The sequence below is a fragment of the Zalophus californianus genome, chromosome 7 (assembly GCF_009762305.2).
Source record: "Zalophus californianus isolate mZalCal1 chromosome 7, mZalCal1.pri.v2, whole genome shotgun sequence".
Lineage (NCBI taxonomy): Eukaryota > Metazoa > Chordata > Mammalia > Carnivora > Otariidae > Zalophus > Zalophus californianus.
Genome location: NC_045601.1, coordinates 123,038,149 through 123,058,203, shown reverse-complemented (window position 1 = coordinate 123,058,203; position 20,055 = coordinate 123,038,149). Strand labels below are relative to the sequence as shown.

At 50.1% G+C, this 20,055-nt stretch overlaps 1 protein-coding gene across 6 annotated transcripts in view; it reads left to right on the top strand.

The window, feature by feature from the left end:
• The window catches only part of SLC22A23 (solute carrier family 22 member 23), a 173,167-nt gene that overhangs the window by 109,220 nt on the left and 43,892 nt on the right, over positions 1 to 20,055 (top strand). For 4 of the 6 annotated variants that reach the window (XM_035728517.1, XM_027601949.2, XM_027601948.2 and 1 more), the window contains one exon: positions 16,743 to 16,911. In XM_035728517.1, the coding sequence (XP_035584410.1) occupies positions 16,743 to 16,911 (169 nt within the window). Of the gene's footprint in view, positions 1 to 16,192; positions 16,694 to 16,742; positions 16,912 to 20,055 lie in introns of those variants that run through there. The other 2 variants (XM_035728520.1, XM_035728518.1) reach the window with 2 other exon arrangements.

The following is a 20,055-nucleotide window of genomic DNA, read 5'->3' as shown; positions in this document are numbered from 1 at the left end:
AATTGGTGGGGATTTTTAAGGGATGCGAAACCCTGATTGGCCTGCAGGAAGCCAGCATGGGTTTTAGTTGTGGTGGGAGTAACAACCACAAAGCTGTCGTGTCCGCTAAGGATGACTGGCTGCCCTCTCCTTCGACCCTACCATTCTCTCTGTGCTCTCTCTACAGCCCACCATCTGGCATCACCACCACATCTCTTAGATTTCAGCTTAGGGATTCATGTTCTCTATTAAGCCCTCCCAACCCTGGACCCCCCAACCCTCCTCCCGAAGCCCCTTCCTTGGTATCTCTCTTGCCTCTTCTCCATCTCAGCATTCTTGATGGAATAGCACTCTGTGCTGGGAAGAGTCAGCGTTCTCAGACAAAAGGAAAAAATCCGAAAATCTACATCTTCTTGTGTAATTGAGCACTTTTAATTTTGTACAGACTTTTCTTTCTCGAACAGCATTGTTCCTTTTCATAATAATTACCAAAAACTATCACACAATTATAAAATGTTACAACTTTAGGAATGCAACTGTAAGGGAAGAAAGATCTTTTTTCCTCTACCCTCTTAGGTTCAGTCTCTGGGGCCATGTAAATTAAATTGACAAAAGGCATGCAAATTTTATTTGATGTTAATATTTTAATTTTCATGTGTACACAAGGTCTCACAGAAAAGAAAGCAAAAACCCAAAGAAGGGGTTAGCCTTCTCTGTTAGCCCTGAGAGCTTATATATAATTATAACAAAAACTGATAATATATGGAGAGGTTGCCTGCTAAAGGCAAAGAGGTCAGACTTCTAGGGTTGGTACATTGTGGAGACGTCAGTCTATGGGGGAAGCAATGGAAGATAAGGCTCTTTCGGAGAGCTGTGTTATGAGGACTCAAGCTGGTGACATCTCCAGTGACAAGAATCATCTCGTTTCCTCTTCCTGGGACAAGGAGGGAAAGGGGACCCTTCACAAAGGAAAATGTATTGCCTTGCCTTTAGGCTGAAAGGAGGAAGGCAGAGAGACTTTTCCTCTATCTGCTGTTCCCCAGCTGCCTTCAGCTCTGAACAGTCCTTCTACCAGAGTGGCATGTCCTGGTGTGGCAGACTCACATCTCCAGCCTTCCTTTTACAGATGAGAAAACTTAAGTCCCCAGGGGAGTACTCGCGGGTCCCCGAGGCAGTGCCGACCGGGGGCCTCGCTGGGCCTTTCTCCTACACTGGCTTGTCTACACCCTGTGTAGACCCCGTGCACACCAGCATGCAGGGAGTACAGACCCTCCTGTTACCTCCCCAGCCGGGCTCCACAGACACCTGGGCTTCGAATCTGCCTCTTCCCTTTGCCAGCCGTGGGTGTGTGAGCCAATCCCGTAACTTTGCTGAGCCTCACCTAAGATGTTAACACCTACCCGAGAGGGGGTGGTGCAGATGCAGTGTAAACAATGTGTGTGTGCAGGACCCCACCCTGCTGTGCATGAACCTGGGTGCATTACTGAGCCTGTCCAATCCTGTTCATCCATCTATGCAAAACTATTCGGTTTCCCTGCAAGAATAATTTCTCTGCAAGAATGAAAGGAAAGGAAGAGGGCACCTGGGTGGCTCAGTTGGTTAAGCAGCTGCCTTCGGCTCATGTCATGGTCCCAGGGTCCTGGGATCGAGCCCCACATCGGGCTCCCTGCCCAGCAGGAATCCTGCTTTTCCCTCTCCCTCTGCCCCTCCCCCCTTGCTCGTGCTCTCTCCCTTTCTCTCTCTCTCTCTCCAGTAAATAAAAATCTTTAAAAAGAAAAAAGAAGAGGTGCCACGCACAATGACAAACGCATACAAGTCCTCTGTAAATGGTAAATACCGTCCCCCCAGCGCCACCATAGCGGCTCGGTAAATGCTCTACCTTAGGCAGTAAATACCCACTGGGAGCCATAGTGGGGGGGGGGGGGCGGTGGAGATATTCCCTAACAAATAGGCCTGCAAGCTTTTGTGTTGTAGAGTGGCTTGGAGGAGCTCTTGCTCATTGCGTTTGGTGCAGAGAGCCCTCAGAGGCTCCATTCATGACAGATCCTCATTCCCTCACGTCAATGTGCTTAATAAAACCTGCCATCCTTTCTTCATTAACGGAATTCTCTGGCTCCCGTGGAAAATTGTGCCTCTCTCATTTTCGTTGTTTGAAGTCAGCAGACAGTCACGGAGCATCTGGTAGGTGCTGAATACAGTGCTAGACATTAAGAAGGACGCAGAGAGGAGCAGGCATGGTTTTCATTCTCAAGGAGCTCACGGTTGCACCAGGAGAAGGCGGAGTAGGAGGTTCTGGAATGCGCTTGCGGAGCCCTCTAGGATCCAGAAGGAAGAGGTTACATCTGGCGTGGCGGTCCGGCCGCTGACAGAGGAAGGTGCAGGGACAGCTGGGCCTTAATGGACGGGAAGGGATTTGAGTAGACGGAGGCGGGGGACTGGGAGTGGCAAGCAGGGGGGGTACCATGTAAGGCTTGGAATGGTCTCATGCACGCTGCATGTGGAGTTATGTGAGGAGAGCCAACAGTGAGAGGGAAATGGGCCAGGAAGGTGAAATCAGAGAGAACCGTCAACAGCACGCTCAGAATTTGGACAGGACTTGGCATTTTTAGCAATACTGAAATACAGCAGAGCTCTGTTTTAGGGTCAATAATCTGTCAGCGGTGTCAGGCGAATGAAGGGGAAAACCTTCTGGAGAAGCTATGGCAGCAGTCTGGGTGAGAAGTGTCATAGGTGGACGAGGAGACATGCTGTGGAGACTCTGTCTTCTGCCTCCAGCCGCCCGGTGTGGATGATCAGGAGGACACTGTGGAAACATTTGCTAACTGCCAGGTTGGGTGACATGCACATCTCAGTACGTGCACTTTCCATGGTTTCCAACAGCCACCTCTAGGATTCAGCAGAGCAATACTTGAGCGTAGTGCTCCCCCAGGGGCCAGATTGGAGTCTGCTGCATTATAAACTGTACATTCTGGAGCTGGAAGGACAGACGGATGCATCCCCCAGGAGAGAAAAGCACCTGACTTCCAGGAGAGAAGAAGGGCGCACTCTGCATTGTAAAGGCGAGGCCCCTGACTCAGGTGGAAGAGGCCGGATGGCCGCCCCAGGGCCACACTGCTGTCCGTGGGGTCACAGTAGGGCTTTGCCCAGAGGAGTAAACTCGAGTCCCGCTGTGGAGGAGTTTGGCAAACATGTGGGGGACTTAAGCTGAGGAGTGTTCTGTTACTTGAACGCTTATAAATGTGTTACTCAGCATCTGTTTACTGAGCCCACACTGTGCATGCCGCAGGGCATGGGTGTGATGAACACAAGTGTGACCTTTGGAGTTCCCTAGATGGGACTTCAGAGCTGTGCCCTCTGAGGCTTTGTTCCCACTTGGGACGAGAGGCTTTGCCACAGAGGAGGCGTTGTCTCCCAATTTCCAGGGCAGGACTTGGCTGAGAACTAGTGTTCTGTACTGTCAAATTCCTCACCTCCCCACCCTCACGCCATGTACAGGAAATCCAAGGTCAAACACCACCTAGATCAAACTCTGTCAGAAACAAGATGACCCTGGGGCAAGATGCCACCGGATCTTAGAACGTCTCACTTGTGCTGAGGATACTCCACTTCACTTGGGGTGGGAAGAGAAACTTACGGTTCCTTCCGGCCAGCATATCCCCTCACCAAAGATCTGTTTCTTGAAAAATCCCTTCCCAGTTGTTGGCCTGATCTGACCCTGTAATTCGTGGGGAGATGCTGTTAGGTTGAATGTGGCACAAAGGGGTGTTCCAGTTTGGTGGAGGAGGAGAGAGCTAATTTTAACTGACATATGTCACATCAAGTTTGATTTTTGTTTTTATTGTAATCTCCATTTAAAAATAAACCAGGAGCAATCCAAGTGACTTGTATTCTCCAGAGACCGTGTCATAAAGCCCAGAGAGCCCCAGGCTTGGAATTCATGGTTGCTTAGGCTAGTACCAACTCACTCCGACCTTACTTTCCCCTTGAATAAAATGAGCAGGTTGGGTGAGGTTCAGTGGCTGCAGGCAGGCAAGCGTGTGGCCAGACCCTGACCCTAGGCATGTTTTGTGTGACCCAGACAGTGTTGTATTTTCTAATTGAACTTAAAGGCCTTTAAACTAGCAAACCAGCAAGCACCTGCTGCTTTGCCACAGGCCCCGCCCCTCATGCCAGGTCAGTTTCACACGTTTCTTATCTGCCTGGCATTTGACTCCACCGGCACCCGGGGGGGGGGGGTGTTCTCTGAGTTTCCTTTCATCTGAAATAGACTGAGAGTTGAATTTCTTTGCAACCCCAGGTCTTTCATGCCCCTGCCTGCCTGGCCGTTTGGGCCTTGGAGGAACTGTTTTTTTCAGTGGGGAAAAAAAAAATCCTATGTCTGATGAGAGGGAAAAAAATTAAGCTTCCAGTCACTCTAAGGCCAATAGGCCAACAGGTGTTATAAGCTGTAATGTAGCTTTGTTTTGTGTTATTGTTAATATGCTAATGCTGCAAAGGGAGAGTGGATCATGGGATCTCAGGCTTACGGTGTCTAAAACTCTGCCTGCAGTGTTCAGAGCAATGATTTTCAAAGTGTGGTCCCTGAACCCCCAGCATCTGCATCATGTGCGAATTTGTTACACAGGTTCTGGGACCTGCCCCCAGACCCCCTGAATCCAAATCCCCAGGCATGGGGCCCAGAAGGCCGTGTTTTACCACCTTGAAAATGGAATGATAAAATAGTAGCTACCTCAGAGGGTGATAGGAGGATGAAATGATCTAATATTTATAAAGTCCACTGCAGGGGTTCTTAAAGTTGAGAATCATCAGAATCGCTGGGGTTGGTTAACACAGCTTGCTGGACTCAACCTCAAATTCTGATTTGATTTTGGTCTGGAGAAGGGCCCTAAAATCTGTGCTTCCATCATGGTCCCAGGTGATGCTTATGCCTCTGGTCTGGGTCTGCACTTGAGAACCAGGGTTCTAAGAAGAGCCATGGGAGAAGTCATCGGGGAGAACTTGGGGCGTGACGAGGGGTAAAGATTGCTATTCAGCACAGGCTGAGCTTCCCTGATGGAGTGACACTTGCGCAGAGACCCGAAGGGAGGGAGGAGAGAGCCATGTGACTCCGGGGAGGGTGTTCCAGGCACAGGGGACAGCCAGTAAGTGCAGCAAGGAGGCCAGGGTAGCGGGAGTGACATGAAGGAGGGGGAGAGTGGCAGATGATGAGGTCTGAGGGGTGCGGGTGGGGTGGCGATGACATGAGGTCTTGAGTAATTATGAAAGGCTTTGTTTTGCTGTGAGTACAGTGGGAGGGTGACATGACGTGTGAAATTATCCATCACCCAGAGCGATCATGATTATATACTGCTGCCTCTTCCGAATTAACAAAGTCCTTTACCAAATAATTCAAGGTGAAAAAAATGAATGATGGAATTAGAAAACCAAATCACCATTTTGTACCCCCTAATGAAATGATTGATACGGGCATTAATCATCAGAGGATGCCAAAACCAGTAGCAAGAATGTTAGTGGATGATTCCGGGACGGGATGCTGAGATGCCCCCACTGGAGTGGTTGATTGATCTTCACATCATTGGAAGCAGGTCCCTCGTGGGTGCTCTGATAGGAAGTGCAGACCCACCCATGAACTCTTCTTACCTAAAACGTTGAACTTTAGTCCAGCCAGATCTTTAGGTCTAGCTTCCAGTTTAGGAACCAATGGGAAAGTAATCACATAAAACGAGAACCCCTCTGGTTTCTTCACCAGCACAGTATCATGGGGAGGGGCTTCTCTAGCTTGAAAGAAACCTAAGGGATGTGCAACATATAGACCGGATTTTTAAAAGTACAACCAGATGGAGACTTTTTTGAGGTAACTGAATAATTTGAACACAGGCTGGATGTGAAATAATATTAAAGAATTATTATTGATTGTTAGATGTGATGATGGCATTGTCTTCTTGTAAGAAAATGTCCTTTTGATAAAGAGCCATCCATATGTTAGTATTTCGAAGTAAAATGACCTGATTTCAAGCATTTGATTTAAAACATCACAGGAAAGAGAGAAAAGAAGCAGAAGACCCAAGAGAAGCAAAACATTGATCATTGTTGACCCTAGCAGATGGTCTAGGGGTCCATCTGCTCTTCTCTGCTCTTCGTGACCATGCAAACTTTCAAAAGTTTTTTTTTTTTTTTTAAGTACAGATACAATAGAAGATGGGAAGGTGAGAAAGTAAGAAAAAAGGAAGGCCTTGTTTAGAAAGACTAAGTTACTAATAATTCTTCCCTAATTAGGAAAATTATTCCAAAGAGTGAAATGCATTTACTATTGCTACATGTTACACGTAATGATACTATGAACTCACAGTGCGCTATATTCTATTTACCATAAACCCAGCCCCCAAGTTCTTGATTCCTTGCCAGTCTCATAAAATAAGGACAGTATCGGCAATGTTGATGATGAGAAATAAAAATTGAGTACTCTCTGCCCTCTGACACTTGGGGAGCTAAGTGCATGTCCCTGGAAGTCAGAGCTGGAACTAATTTTGGACTGTTCTCTTTGGCTACACCTGCTGTTTCAAATCCCAAGGCCTGGGAGGCTTCCTTTGGCTCCTGTGCATAATCTAATTATGCACACAGGACCAATCAGTAAGTGTGATCTCCATCCATAGCGTGGACAGAACGAGAGAAAATGAAGTTTGAGGATTGTTGCTTTGGAACTGGCAGCTGGAAAACCTGGATAGTAATTTCTAAAGTGCATTCTTGACCCTAAAACCACCCACTCTCTGTCTCTGCGTATTCACTGAGCTTGAAAAGGAGCTCCAGATCTGAACTGCAAAGGATTTCAGTGGACTTGAGACTGTTCTGGTGTTTGAAGTCATTTCTCTCCTTGGATTTTTCTTCTCTTATTAAATACCAGGAGACAAAAAAAAGCGGTATTAAATTCTTACGCATGTCGTGCTGAACATCAGTCGCTGGTTTTTAAACAGTGTTTCTGAGCAGAAACATTAGTGAACATTTAAAGCCCCATTCCTCATTTTGAGGAATTGTAATGTTATTTTTTTAAAAAACAAATGTAAAGTAATAGAAATCATTTATTATTTGGAAAGGAAACTGAACTTTATGGCTCATATTGGGTAGCTGGGTTTTATGGTTGACATGTCCCCAAATTTTGATCATCCTGTGACTTTGCGGACCATGATGAGCTCACATGTAAGACTAGTTTCTGCAGATTTACCAACTGATCTCAGCCACCATAACTCTAATTGATTCCACTGAAGAAATCTTAAGAAAGGGGGAATATAGGTGAAGTGACTAATCTAGACAGGAAGAACCCATGATGCAGCTTTTCATCCGACAGACAGCTGAGCCCCGGCTGGGGGCCAGGCACTGTCCTAGGCTCTGAGGAAGGGTGATGAGCAAAGGCGAAGCAGCCTTGGCCTCTGTGGAGCTTAGACTCTGGCAGGAACACAGCACAGAGGCCATACCCACCAGGGGCTCTGTTTGACAACAGCTCCTGCCTACAGCAGAGGGGTGGAGAGGCACGGGGGAGGGGGGCTGGCTTCAACTCCTACCTCATTCCTTCCTCAGCTCTGTGATCTTGGACGAGTCCCTTAATTACTCTGAGCTTCAGGGTCCTCTTGTGTAAAATGAGCATTAAAAACAATCCTTACCTCATAGAGTCTCTGTGCAGATGAAGTGAGTTTCATGTGTGAAAAATGGCCTACCAAAGTGTTTGGCCCACAGTGAGCAGTGGAGGCATGACGACAGGTTACTCACCTGGTGGTCATCAGGTCAGTCCTACATTTGAGCTTTAAACGCCTATGTCCACATGTCTGGCAGACACTGGAATGTGATTCCTAAGAAATATCTCCATTTCTGTGTTTTTATTTTCTCTTTCTCTAAATAGAGGAACAGCCTTTCAGACTCTTCCGACCGTTCCTTTATGTCGGCAGGTCCTAAGTGAGGAGGAAAAGGGAGTTTTCCATGCGGAAGGGAAGATTCGGAGCTGTTCTGATAATAGCAACCTTGTACAGTCATGCCCTCGAATGCTATTTGAGTCAAGATGACTGGCAATTTCGGGCCCTCTTGCTATAATAAGGAATTCCACAATCACATGCCCAGAAGTCTGTTTTTCAGGATCCCGGGGGCCCATTGTCCCCAGTCGGGGCCGTAATTACTGAGGGGCACTTTCACTTCCAGGCCCGGCTGGGTGAGGGGCCGGAAGGAGGGCAAGTGCAGTGAGGAGGGGAGAGGGAAGGCAGGAGGCCCGTGAGAGATTGGAAGAGAGTCGTCTTCCTCTCTGGGAAGGGAGTGAGGGGGAGCCCCCAGGGGCTCAGGGGCTGCTGGGAGGGGCCTCTGGTGGCCCCCGGGTGGGCAGCAGCACCCGGGAGGCCGAGCCAAGCCAGGCTGGAGGAAGTCCGTGCCCCAGGGAGGCAGGTGGTATTGCAACAAGGGGCAGTTTTTCTCCAGCGGCCACCGTGTGCTGCTGAGCTGATTGATGGCAGAGGAGAGGGAGAGTGGACGCCCTTTGTAAGGACCCTGGGTTTGGACAAGTGGCCTGGGTGAATGGTGTGCGCTCTTGCACGGGGCTGGGCGGTGTGGTCGCAGGGGCCCCATCGGCCTTTGTGTGGCCTTGCCCCTCATGTGGCGGCCAGTCAGCACTGTGTTGCCATAGTCTCTCATTCCCCAGACCATTCCAGGAATCATGTTTAATTTTGGTGCTTAAATACAGTGTGGGGAGATGCTGTCCTTTCCTGAGCGGGTCTCGCCTCCCTCTCCCGAGCCTTGGGACGGCTCATGCTATGTGGACAGGTGTCTTGGGGCCCGTCAGAGTGGCCCGGGGCCGTGCAGCGAGAGAAGCTGCAAGGGCCGGCTGTTCTCGTGCAGTAGGATGTACGATAAAAGTGTGCTGAACCCGTGAGGAGCAGTGTGCGCTTTTATTTTAATGTAAAGATTTTATTTACCTGAGAGAGGGGGCAAGCACAAGTTGGGGGGGGGGCAGAGGCAGAGGGAGAAGCAGCCTCCCCGCTGAGCAGGGAGCCCGATGCAGAGCTCGAGGCCAGGACCCTGGGATCATGACCTGAGTCGAAGGCAGACGCTTCACCGACGGAGCCACCCAGGTGCCCCAGAGTGTGTGCTTTTATACACTTCCAGGCCTATTTCTGCTCCCTGCAGGCCCCTCTGCTTTTTGCCTTGGAATCTCCCGTATGCATTAGTGAGGGACGACGAGGCAGGCCTGGGCATGGGCTTCCTGGCTAGCATGAAGCACTGCAAGAGGGAAGTGGGAGGCAGGACGAGAGGGACAGCTCGGGCCTCACCCTCCCCGCCACGTCTCACAGCCTCGGCTGGGGTGAAGGCCCTGCCCAGAAGAGGCTATTCTTTCCAAGTAGGCTTGTCGGCTTTCCCTTCTAGCCAGAGAAAGAAGAATCCTATTCTAGGGAGCTTGTACATCATATCACATGGTTTGGGTGGGTTCTGACCATGTTTTTCCTAAAACCCAGCATAGTTTAGGTCCCGTGTGGAAGAACTGAATTCACTGGAGTTAGTCTCTTGGCTCCATGCACCCACCCAGAGCCTCACGGAAGCGGCCTGAGGTGCGTAAGGCCAACAGTGAGTAGGAAGCCTTCCACAGCAGCTAGATAGGCGCCTGTGTGCGGGGAGTACAGTTATTATCTACTTCATAGATGACAGAAGCACACAAGGAGCACAAAGAGGGTGAGTAGCTTCACCTGGCCTGGAAGAGGCAGGGGAGGCATTTAACCCCGCTGCCCGCCATCCCAGGACCTCAACTGAGCTCCCCCATGCAGGGCACACTTTCCTTGTTCTCTGGTGTAGACGTGGTCAGCCAACTCCATATATTCCTTCACTGCTGGCCAACTCTGATCCAGAAAAATCCCATAGGCTCATTTTAGAAGAGCTAGGAGCGGTTAGCAATCCCAAGAAAATACAGACTTCAGTTTTTGGAATAAATATTGTAAGAAAGAAAAGGGCTGTGTTTATTCACTTACATATTATAGAAGGATGGGACGGGTCTTCTTAAGCCTGGTTCTAAAATGTTTTGTTTTTTTTTTTTTCTTAAATCAAACAATCATAATTCCGAAACCCAGTGAACAGTTAGGTGAGTGTGCTGGCGGGGGTTGGGAAGGTGAGAAGAGACTATTTCCTGCCGGCAAATCCCTTAGACACCGACACCAACGCAGTGGATGAGTTTGTCTGCTGCCTGCACAGCTTTGCCTCTCACCTAGTGCTCCTTGCCTGGAAGCTTCTCAACACACGGAGCGCCTCTGGTGCAACAGCGCCGCACTCCCCTAAGGGGGCCTGAGCGGCGGGTCAGGGGCATCTGCAGGTGCTGAGCGTGCGTATCCACGGAGACTCTGCTCTATCTGAACGGGGCATTTTGTTTCTAATTAAATTGTATCAGCAAGGAGTTTCTAGATTATTGGGCATTGAATACCAGCTAAACTTTTAAAACCCATCAGGCTGAACATTATGACACCTTTAGGCATAAATGAGAAGGCAGAACCTTTGGTTTTAGCCAAAGGAGGCTATTCCACATGTTGAGGTTCTTGGTGGACGTTCAGGGGCATTCCCTAGAAGAGCTTTGCTCTGTAGCTGTCACCTGACTTCTAGGCTCTGCCTGTAGCACCTCCTAATCAGCCAGGTTCCCCCAGAGGTGTCCTGGCATCAGCCCATGGAGTTCGTGGAGGCCACACTGGGGAGCTCCTGGTTCAGAGGTCACAGTGGAGCTGGGTTCGAGTGTTGGAGCCCCCTGGATCCACCCCTGGAGCTCTGCAGTCTTAGAACCATTCAGACCACATGACTAATTTCAGCTACTTCTGCTCTACATCACGTCGAGGGGGAGATTGTTTAAAGTCTGATCCGCCTGCATATAAAGCCTCATAGTGGCTCTTGTGGGATCATGGAATTTCCAAGCTGGATGGGACCTTGGAGAGATGTTTATTCCCTTTGCAGATTGACCCCCAAATCTCTGGTGGGGAGGTAGTCAGCAGGACAAAGCATCTTCTCCCTAACCTCTTGCTCCCAAAACAAAGATAAAAGCCACCATGGTGTTTTCTTCTTAGTGCAGAATTGATGAAATCCTTCCTGAACTCTGACGTTTAATTCTTACACCTTGCCCGCACCCCCAACTCTAAAGCTTTCCTCTGCCTGGCGCCTCTCTGATGAAGGATGCCCACGCTGCGTGCCCTTGCCTGTCCCCAGTGCCATTTTGTCATCCATCTGTGTGCTTAACCAGGAGAGTAGAATGATGCGGCCACCTTCATAGGCTTTGACCTAGATGAGGCTGGGGAACCAGGTCCAGGATGGCCTGGAAAAGAAGCAGGGTGGGAGGTGTTGATCCACACTGAGAGCACTGTAGGAGGGCCAGGTGCCGGCTGGGCCAGCAGCTTTGAGGCAGGGCTTCATGGGGGACCCCGTGTGACCTCGTGAGAGTGTAAGAAGCCTGACCTCTGTATCGAGGCTCACCCAGAGAAACGGAACCAGGAGGAGATATACAGGAAGAGATTTTCAGCAGGGAATAGGCTTACACAGTTGTGGGAGCAGGTTATGCAGATCTGAAATCTGAAAAGAGGTCAGGCTGGCAAGACAGGCTGGAACTCGGGCACAGGATGAAGCTGCCATCCACAGGCAGGGTGTTCTCTTTCTCCTCAGGGAAGCCTCAGCTCTGTTCTGTAAGGCCTTGCTACTGATTGAGTCAGGCTTGCCCAGATTATCTAGGATAATCTCCCTTCCTTCAAGGCCACTGATTGTGGACTTTAATCACATCTACAGAACACCTTGATAAGTACACCTTGATAGCAACACCTAGATTACTGTTGATTGAATCCCTGAGAACCTAGCCTAGTCACTTGTTGACCCATCACAGTGACCCTCCCAACCTCCTTCTGAGGAGAGGCTGTGGGCCGTTTAATGACCCTCAGCTTTGATGATCTGGTTCTGCTTGGGTCTTTGTCCTCTATCACCCAGAATGACTAATCTGGGCAGCACGCTTCTCCTCCTCCAGGAAATTTGTAAGGATCTGAAAGCTTCTGAAAAGCACATCCTCTGAAAAGATCTCCCGCCCCAACACCATATTTCCAGTAGGCGTCACAGACGAGCATCGGGCTGCCCCTGTACCGGCGTGCTCAGACTTCTGTGGTTGTGACCCCCCCATTCTACAGGCCAAATGCCTCTGCCAAGGCCTAATTCCATGCTGTTTGACTCTCATAACGTTCTGCAATTCCTCTGCCGTCAACGTCTAACAAGCTTAGAAGTGTAGCTTTTCAGCCTTCTCCATTAAGGCATTAGGGAAAAAGTCATTTAAGAGTAGGGATTTCTGATGTGGTTTTCTTGGTTCACTTGGTTCTGTTTTTCAGTTGATGGATTATTGCTAGGCCTGAGAGAATCTCCATGAAATAAAATATATGGAGAAGAAAGAGTGTAGACTGTCATTGTAGGTTTTCTTATTCAGTCTTTTCGAACAAAACCCATTCCTACCCTGAATCGATTCATTCATTCATTTATTCATTTATATTTTTTTTAAGTAATCTCTATACCCAGTGTGGAGCTCAAACTCACAGCCCTGAGATGAAGGGTCCCATGCTCTACGGACTGAGCCAGCCGGGTCAGTCCTTCAATCCTACCTTGAAATTCACCAGATCAGGTGAATAATAAAGAGGTCAGATGAGACCAAAGAGTGACTTGGCAATAATTATATTATTATATACGGTAATAATCCATATTATTACTTTGAAAAGCCAACATGTCACATTTTCTATGTGCAACCACTCTATGCTCATTTAATGCCCACAATAGCCCGTTTTACAGATGACAGAACTGAGGCACAGAGCTCACAGATGACCAGACCAATGTCACAAGCTTTGAAGTGGTGGGGACAGATTCAGGCGCAAGCTGTCTCGCATCAGAATCCAGGCTTTTCACATTTGAATCTACGATGCTTCACCTAAGATGATTTTTTGTGTGTGTGGCCCTTAGTTGTTTTACATAAGGAGGGGGGGTAGTTGCTGCCCATAAGTGAAAACCTACTAAGATGACTTCAGGGCGGGCCTCCCACAAAAGTGCATGGCATGCCGCCCGGGCCACTCCAGGTGCTGCCAACCAGCTAGCGGTGCAGAGCTGTGGCTGCCTGCCTGTGGGTGGCCTGTTCTCTGTGATCCCCAGGTCCTGAGGGGGCAGGGCCACTGGGACACCATTCCCTGCTGCCAGCAGGTTTCCCTGCCTTTCAAGATTTTATTTATTCATTTGTCAGAGAGAGAGCACAAGCAGGGGGAGCAGCGGAGGGAGAGGGAGAAGAGGGTCCCCGCTGAACAGAGCCCGATGCGGGGCTCGGTCCCAGGACCCCGGGATCATGATCTGAGCCGAAGGTGGATGCTTAACTGACTGAGACACCCAGACGTCCCTCCTGCCTTTGAAGACCGAGGCCAGTGGCCCTGGCCTCATAGCTGTAGGCATCTCCAAGGTGTGTGAACCCCTGCACCGAATGCTCTTGTTTGCAGAGCCGGGAGCAGGCCCCCTGTGGGCAGAAACCACCTACCTGCCCGTCCCTGTCCCCTGCTACCGGATGCCAGGAGTCAAGGCTTTAACGCTGTGATGTATTTCTTCCTCTCTTCCACTTCAGGAAAACTGATTTCTCATCATCCAAAAGGAACATGTGATTAATGGCAAGCCTAAAGTGCCTGCCGTTCTTTGATAATTGCTTTTTTTTTTTTTAAACAACTTTATAGCCACGTTCAGAACGTAGTGGATTTCAGGCAGTTTGGAGAGGATTTCTGGTGAGTCAAGGCAGAAAGGTTATTATATGCAAGTGTCATACCTGTGTCCTTAGATCAAAGCGCTGTGTTTTTCCATTGCCCTGGCGGGAATGCTAAAATATATGGATCAACTAGAGTGCTCGTCCATTTTTCTACCTGGTGAAATAAAGTGAAATCTCTGCTAAGAGTCCTTGCAAAAGCAGGAGTGGAGCAGTCAGAAAATGATGTTACTTATTCAGCTCTCAGATACTGTCTGGGAAGGAAAAACATTTCTCGCGCTGTGGGTGAGGGTAACCGTTTGGGGGAAGTATCGTGAGCCGGTGCCTTGCAAGGGGTCATCCGGGGATCTTGATAAAATGCAGAAGCTGATTCTGGAGGTCCGAGTGGGGCCTGAGATTCTGCATCTCTTAACAAGCTCCGGGGGGTGCAGATTCTTCAGGACCTCACAAGGAACTAGAGGAACCCTCCACCCGCCTATGGGAGAGGGACGAGAGAACCCTATGGGAGAGTAACTATGACAATTAATCACTGTCGTGTCGACAGGAACGCTGACATATGTCCTGGTCACAGCATGTCATTTGCAGCTAGGGAGGGGGGTTGCTGAGAAGTCAGACTGTGGAATCATTTGCCCATCAAGCGACGAATTTCTTTTGGCCTCCACAAACCCACACCCTCATTTGGGAAGTTGCCTTGTGATCCTTCATGCGATAGCACGGAGTGTAGACTAGCTTGTGGGATGAGACGTCCCGAAGGGGTCTGTAGTAAAGCTACCATAGTCTCGGATAGTCTCATACTTACCAGGGCACAGAATTAGAGAGAGAGGCAGTGAAGAGCAAATCCACAGGCTGTGTGCCATGCCCGCTGCACCTGCCAGCCCACTGACATGGAGCCATCGGCTGTTTGAACAGTATCTCTCTGACTTTGTTTAAAGCTTACCTGGGTGGCCAAGTGCTAAACTGTCTCTTCTGAGACAAACCTGTGCCGAGCCCTGAGCAGCGAACTCACCCTGGCTTATGCTGATTGCTGGTTTCCATGGCACATCTATTGCCTGTGCCTACTAAGTGCAAGCTACCACCTGTGCCAGTTCTTTTTTTTTTTTTTAAGATTTTATTTATTTATTTGATAGAGAGGCAGAGAGAGAGCGCAAGTAGGCAGAGCGGCCCGCAGAGGGAGAGGGAGAAGCAGGCCTCCCGCTGAGCAGGGAGCCCGACGCGGGGCTCGATTCCAGGACCCTGGGACCATGACCTGAGCTGAAGGCAGCCGCTTAACCGACTGAGCCACCCAGGCGCCCCCCATTCCTCTTTTCTAAAAAGACCCTGATCCATTATTTTTAAGAGCAGAAATGCCAGATCAGGAGTGAATACCCGAGTCCCACTAGGAAGTGATCTTTTAAGTGAACCCAGCTCGTGCCTATTGAAAGGAATGGCATCGCAGTAAGTGGCCGGGAGAGGGCTGCTTAATCCTGTTTTCTTAATTAAATGGCAAAAAGTCCTTTAGAAGCTATATGCAGTGAGGCCAGCTTTCTCTCCCGCTCACCCATCACTGTGATGATCATCTGTTTGTGACAGAGTGGCAGTGGAAATTTTGATGACTTTATTATTCTTTCCGTGCAGGTGAGCTGGTGTAGATATGGGCTGGCATGGTGCCCTATTCTTGTTAGGGCTGATTCCATCCTTGTGGCCAAGTGTAATGTGTCTGTTTTCCCCTCAAACCTGCTCCCCTCCCTATTGCCTTTCGACCTGCTACCTCAGCTGTGGTCCCTAGACAACCAGCAGATGGGCCACAGCCACGAATCCACAGCCTCTGGAAACAGGCACAAAAAGTATTCTCTCCCAAGGGTCTTTCTCCTTTTTTAGAAAGTCATTTTAACTATACTTAAAAGAAAAAAAAAAAAAACAAGCTTTCAGGAATACTGCATGTTGTAGAAGACTGGCAAACAAACCGACATGTTCTATGGGGGGGGCAGGGGGACGGGGAATGTATAAAACTCAGCTTACGTTGCAGCGCGGAGGACCTTGAGTATAGGACTTCACATCCTGGATCTGTACAGCTGGCACTTGGGTGCTACAGCTGAAGGTTTTGTGACCGTCTTTTTTCCCTCGAGGTCAGATTCAGAGCATAGATTCTTGCCAACAAGGGGGACCATGGTGTCGCTGCATTCAGGAGACATTTAGTGAAGGCAGACAGTGGTGCTATTTTGAACTTCTGAAGATAACTCAGACATGCCTCTGCTAGAGGAGCTGTCTGTCTCGGGACAGAGAAAGGGTCGTGCGACACCCCCATGTCACAGTGGGCTGCAGAATTCCAGCAGGGAGGAGAAACTTACTACCAAATCTGCTTTATTGATTGTTTTTTGGGTTTTGGTTTTTTTGGTGTTTTGTTTTGTTTTGTTTTGTTTTGTTTTTGTCTTGTTCAGATAGATTAACCATGGTGCAACTTGGTCTGTCTTGGTCTCACAGTGCAAATAGATGGCCTGGAACTCGCAGTTCCAAAGGAGCACAGGAGTCGGGACCAGAAGGAGGGATGGTGCAGGTGGCGGGAGTGAGCAGACGGACGTTCCAGGTGGAGGGGGTCCCCTGATACAGCATCGCCCAAGGAAGGCACGGCAGCAGATGGGCAGGAGAGGGATCCTGCCCTCCAGCAAGCTCAGTAGCATCCCCAGAGCAGAGGAAGCGGAATTGTGCAGTGCAAACACTACAGCCCCATACAAAGCAGCGTCTCCTAGTGTCTGGGCTCGGCAATTCTGAATTACGCTCTTGCCGCTGACTCGCTCTGTGACCTTGAGCAACAATCTCTTCCTTCCCAGTCCAGGCCTCGGCTCATCCAGCTGTAAAAAACAAGGATCTCAACATTGACATGCAACGTAGGGCTCTCGCGGCGGCCAGCAAATAAATACGATTTCTATGGTGCTTGGTTGTTGGAGAAGGTTCCCTGACCCCGGTGCACCCGTGGCTCCTCCAGGCTGTGGGGCAGGGTGCTCATGTCTCTCTTGTCCCTTCTGTGTTCCAGGAATAGAGCTGTGCCCCCCCGGAAAACGGTTCATGATCACGATGGTGGCGAGTTTCGTGGCCATGGCGGGGCAGTTCCTCATGCCCGGGCTGGCCGCCCTGTGCCGGGACTGGCAGGTCCTGCAGGCCCTCATCATCTGCCCCTTCCTGCTCATGCTGCTCTATTGGTCGTGAGTACCCTCCCCGCAGGCTTCACCCCCTGCTGCTTCTGCAAACGCTTTCTGAAGGGCGCCCCCCACCCCCGGGGGGGAGACATGTGAGGCCAACCACTAGGGGCCCGCCCTCCCCCAGCTCCTGACTGGTTTCAGCTTCTGCTTTTTTTGTGAAGGCGTTTTTCTCCTTTATAAAATTTCCTCTCTCAAACCTGGTATCCTGGGAAATGTTGAAACACCCACAGAGATGGGCGGAAGAGAGTGGAGGGAGCCCCTGAGCGCCTTCCACCCAGCTCCGGGAGCCTGCCCTCCCTCAGTCTGTCCGGACGCCTGCTTGCTGGGTTATTTTGATAGGATTTTTATGAATAGATTTGCAAAGGGAGGATTCTTGTGTTGGGAGGGGGGACTACGGAGACGTTCAAGGGGTGATTTAGGAGAGCCCCCTTATCTCCCCTAGATTAGGGACAGGCAGAGACTACAGTCGTGGACCAAATCTGGTCGCCACCTGTTTTGGCAAATACAGTTTTATTGGAACACAGCCATGCCCGCACATTTACGTACGTGTCAGCTCGGGCTGTTTTCACGCTACAGTGGTGTTGCTGAGGAGGGTACAACAGTCTCATTGGCCTACAAAGCCGAATATTTACTCTCTGGCCCGTTACAGGAAGTTTGTCCACCCCTGCTCCTGACGAGTCCACTAGGCCTTCGGGAACCGTGTATAACTTTGGCTTTTGGCTGGCTGGCTGTAGGGAGAAAACAACTGAACACACTAGGCTGGTGGGTGTGACCTGGGCCAACTAGATTTTTAAAAACTCCCCGGAGGATTGATGTTTAGCAAAGGTTGAAAAACCCCCCTCTTGGATAGAGAGATGTTTAGGAAAAAAAAATGAGTGTTCAGCCTTTTTTTCTTTTTTTTAATAACGCCTTTCTTTCTTTCCCTGCCCCTCCCCGGCCCTCTTCATGCCAACACTCTGTCCACACGCGAGTAGGAGCCACTGTACTGTAGAGAATACATACTATTCTTTGTTGCTCTTACTTGGTCACTAATGGAAACCCAACTTCTGGCAAGAAGTCAGTTAGCTTTAAGTGTTCACTGGAGCAGAGAAGGCTCCTTAATTGGGCTTCCTTTCCTAAGGTACCAGGGAGGGGCAGAAAGCCCCTGCCTTTTAGCTTCATGGTGCTGGGCCCCAGCCCCGCCCTGGTAGTAGGTCATCCCACAGAGAAACAGCGGTGAGTGAGGGAACAGGTGCATTTTCCTCCAGAGCCCAGCTCTTGGTTACTGTATCAGAAGAACCTCGCAGCAGCAGGGAGCTAGCTGTAAGGGATGAAGAAAGGCCACCTGCCGGGGAGTCGCTCACTGGGGACAGCTGCCCCCCCCCCCCCGTTCCCCCCTCCCCATGCTTCTTGCAGCCTTGCCTGCCAGCTGGGGCTGGACAGCACCACCACCACCACCACCACTCCCCCCCTCCCCCGGCCGCCCCCGCTCCGCGCCGGAGTGGGAGCTGTGCATATTTCAGGACCTCCTGCTCCCTCCAGCAGGGGCTTAGGAGGCAAAGAATGAAATCGTTGCCCAAAGCAGGATGGAACGGGCAGTTCTTCCTTCTGTCTTCTAGGCAGTCCTTCCTGTTCCTTCTCTTGCTGCATCTGGAGCGGAACCTTGCTTGTTTTGGAATTCAGAGGCATTTATTTATTTAACAGATGCTCATACCATGTTCATGTCTCACACAAACTGCAAGCCCTGTACAAATAGTAGGTTATTCGGTCTTCATATTTCATCACCCCACCGTACAAATGGCAAAACTGAGGTCACCCAGCTGGCCCTTGAACCCCAGGCCACTCTTAGCCACATGCGGTGCCATCTCCTGCCTTCCCTGAGCTTCTGTCTCTTGTCTCGGACCACTGGAGCCCCTGGGAGAGAGCCTCTGGCCCTGGGAGAGAGCATTGTTGCCCTAGAGGATCCTCCGTGAGGAGGATCTGACATCCTCCCAGCTGCTGCCCCTCTCACCGGAGCGCCCAAGGGGCCCCGGAGCTGTCTGAGGGCCCCTGGGGGGGCGGGGGGGGCTGGAGGCCTGAGGAGGGATGGACACAACCTCCTGGTGGCTCACACCCCAGTAAGAGTTAGGCTTCAAGTCTCCACAGGTGCTATCCCACCTGCCCTGGGTAGGAGGACACCCAGCAGGGAGGAACGGCAGGGAAGGCTTTGGAATAGGTCTGGGGGACTGACTCACATGGTAAAGGACTGGGGTTCCTGTTGATCATGTTGTATTTTTTATTTAAATTTAAAAAGTATATCAGGGTTTAATGGCAGGTAAGACACTCATTTCTTTAAATATACTGTAAAACCTAAGAAAAAGAATTCTTTGAAACTTACAAATGTAAAAACAAAATCTAGTGAAAACGGCAGCCAGGGTGCTTTGATAAGTAAAACGTGTACTCAGACCAGCAGATGGACGGACGTTCCAAGTCACTGGTGCCATGTGGTCCCAGCTCTGGCACTGCAGTCTGGGGGAGACCAGCTCTACCCAAATATGTAACTGCTATGATCAGCATCAATCATTTTGTATTTATATTATTCTCTAAGGTGCTTGGCACATGTCTGACCTAAGTGCTCATAAATCTGAGCGGCTTTACAGCTACAATCGTATCACCTCTTACCCCGCGTGGAAGCCAGGATGTAACAGGGGGCAGGCCAAAGAAATCGGTGGTGAGCGACGCATTCCACCTTTGCCTCTAGCCTTGAAAGGCTCTGTAAGGATCACCGGCTTTCTCTGGCCAGCCGCTCTTCCTGCCATTTGTTGTGGGAGGTAGGAAGCCCCTTGCTCCCGAAGGCTCTGTAGCTTGACAGGATGAAGAGGGCCGCTGGGTAGTGGGGAGGCAGCTGCAGCACAAGCCAGGAGGCCAGCTGTGGATGACAAAGCCCTGACACTCTCGCTTTCCTTTCATGAGCAAGTCTTTATGGTGGGGGCCCAGGGGACCCTACAGAGTACTTGGTACTTTGGGGTCCCTCCAAGAGCAGATGTGGAAGCAAGGACCATAAACCAAACTGCACAACACAGAGTCGCTGTTGCGCAGGGTCTTGGCATGGGAGCAATAAGACAAAGCGGGGAGATTGACCAGAAGGGATCCTCTGGTCCACAGGGTGGGCTGCACTGACACGGACCC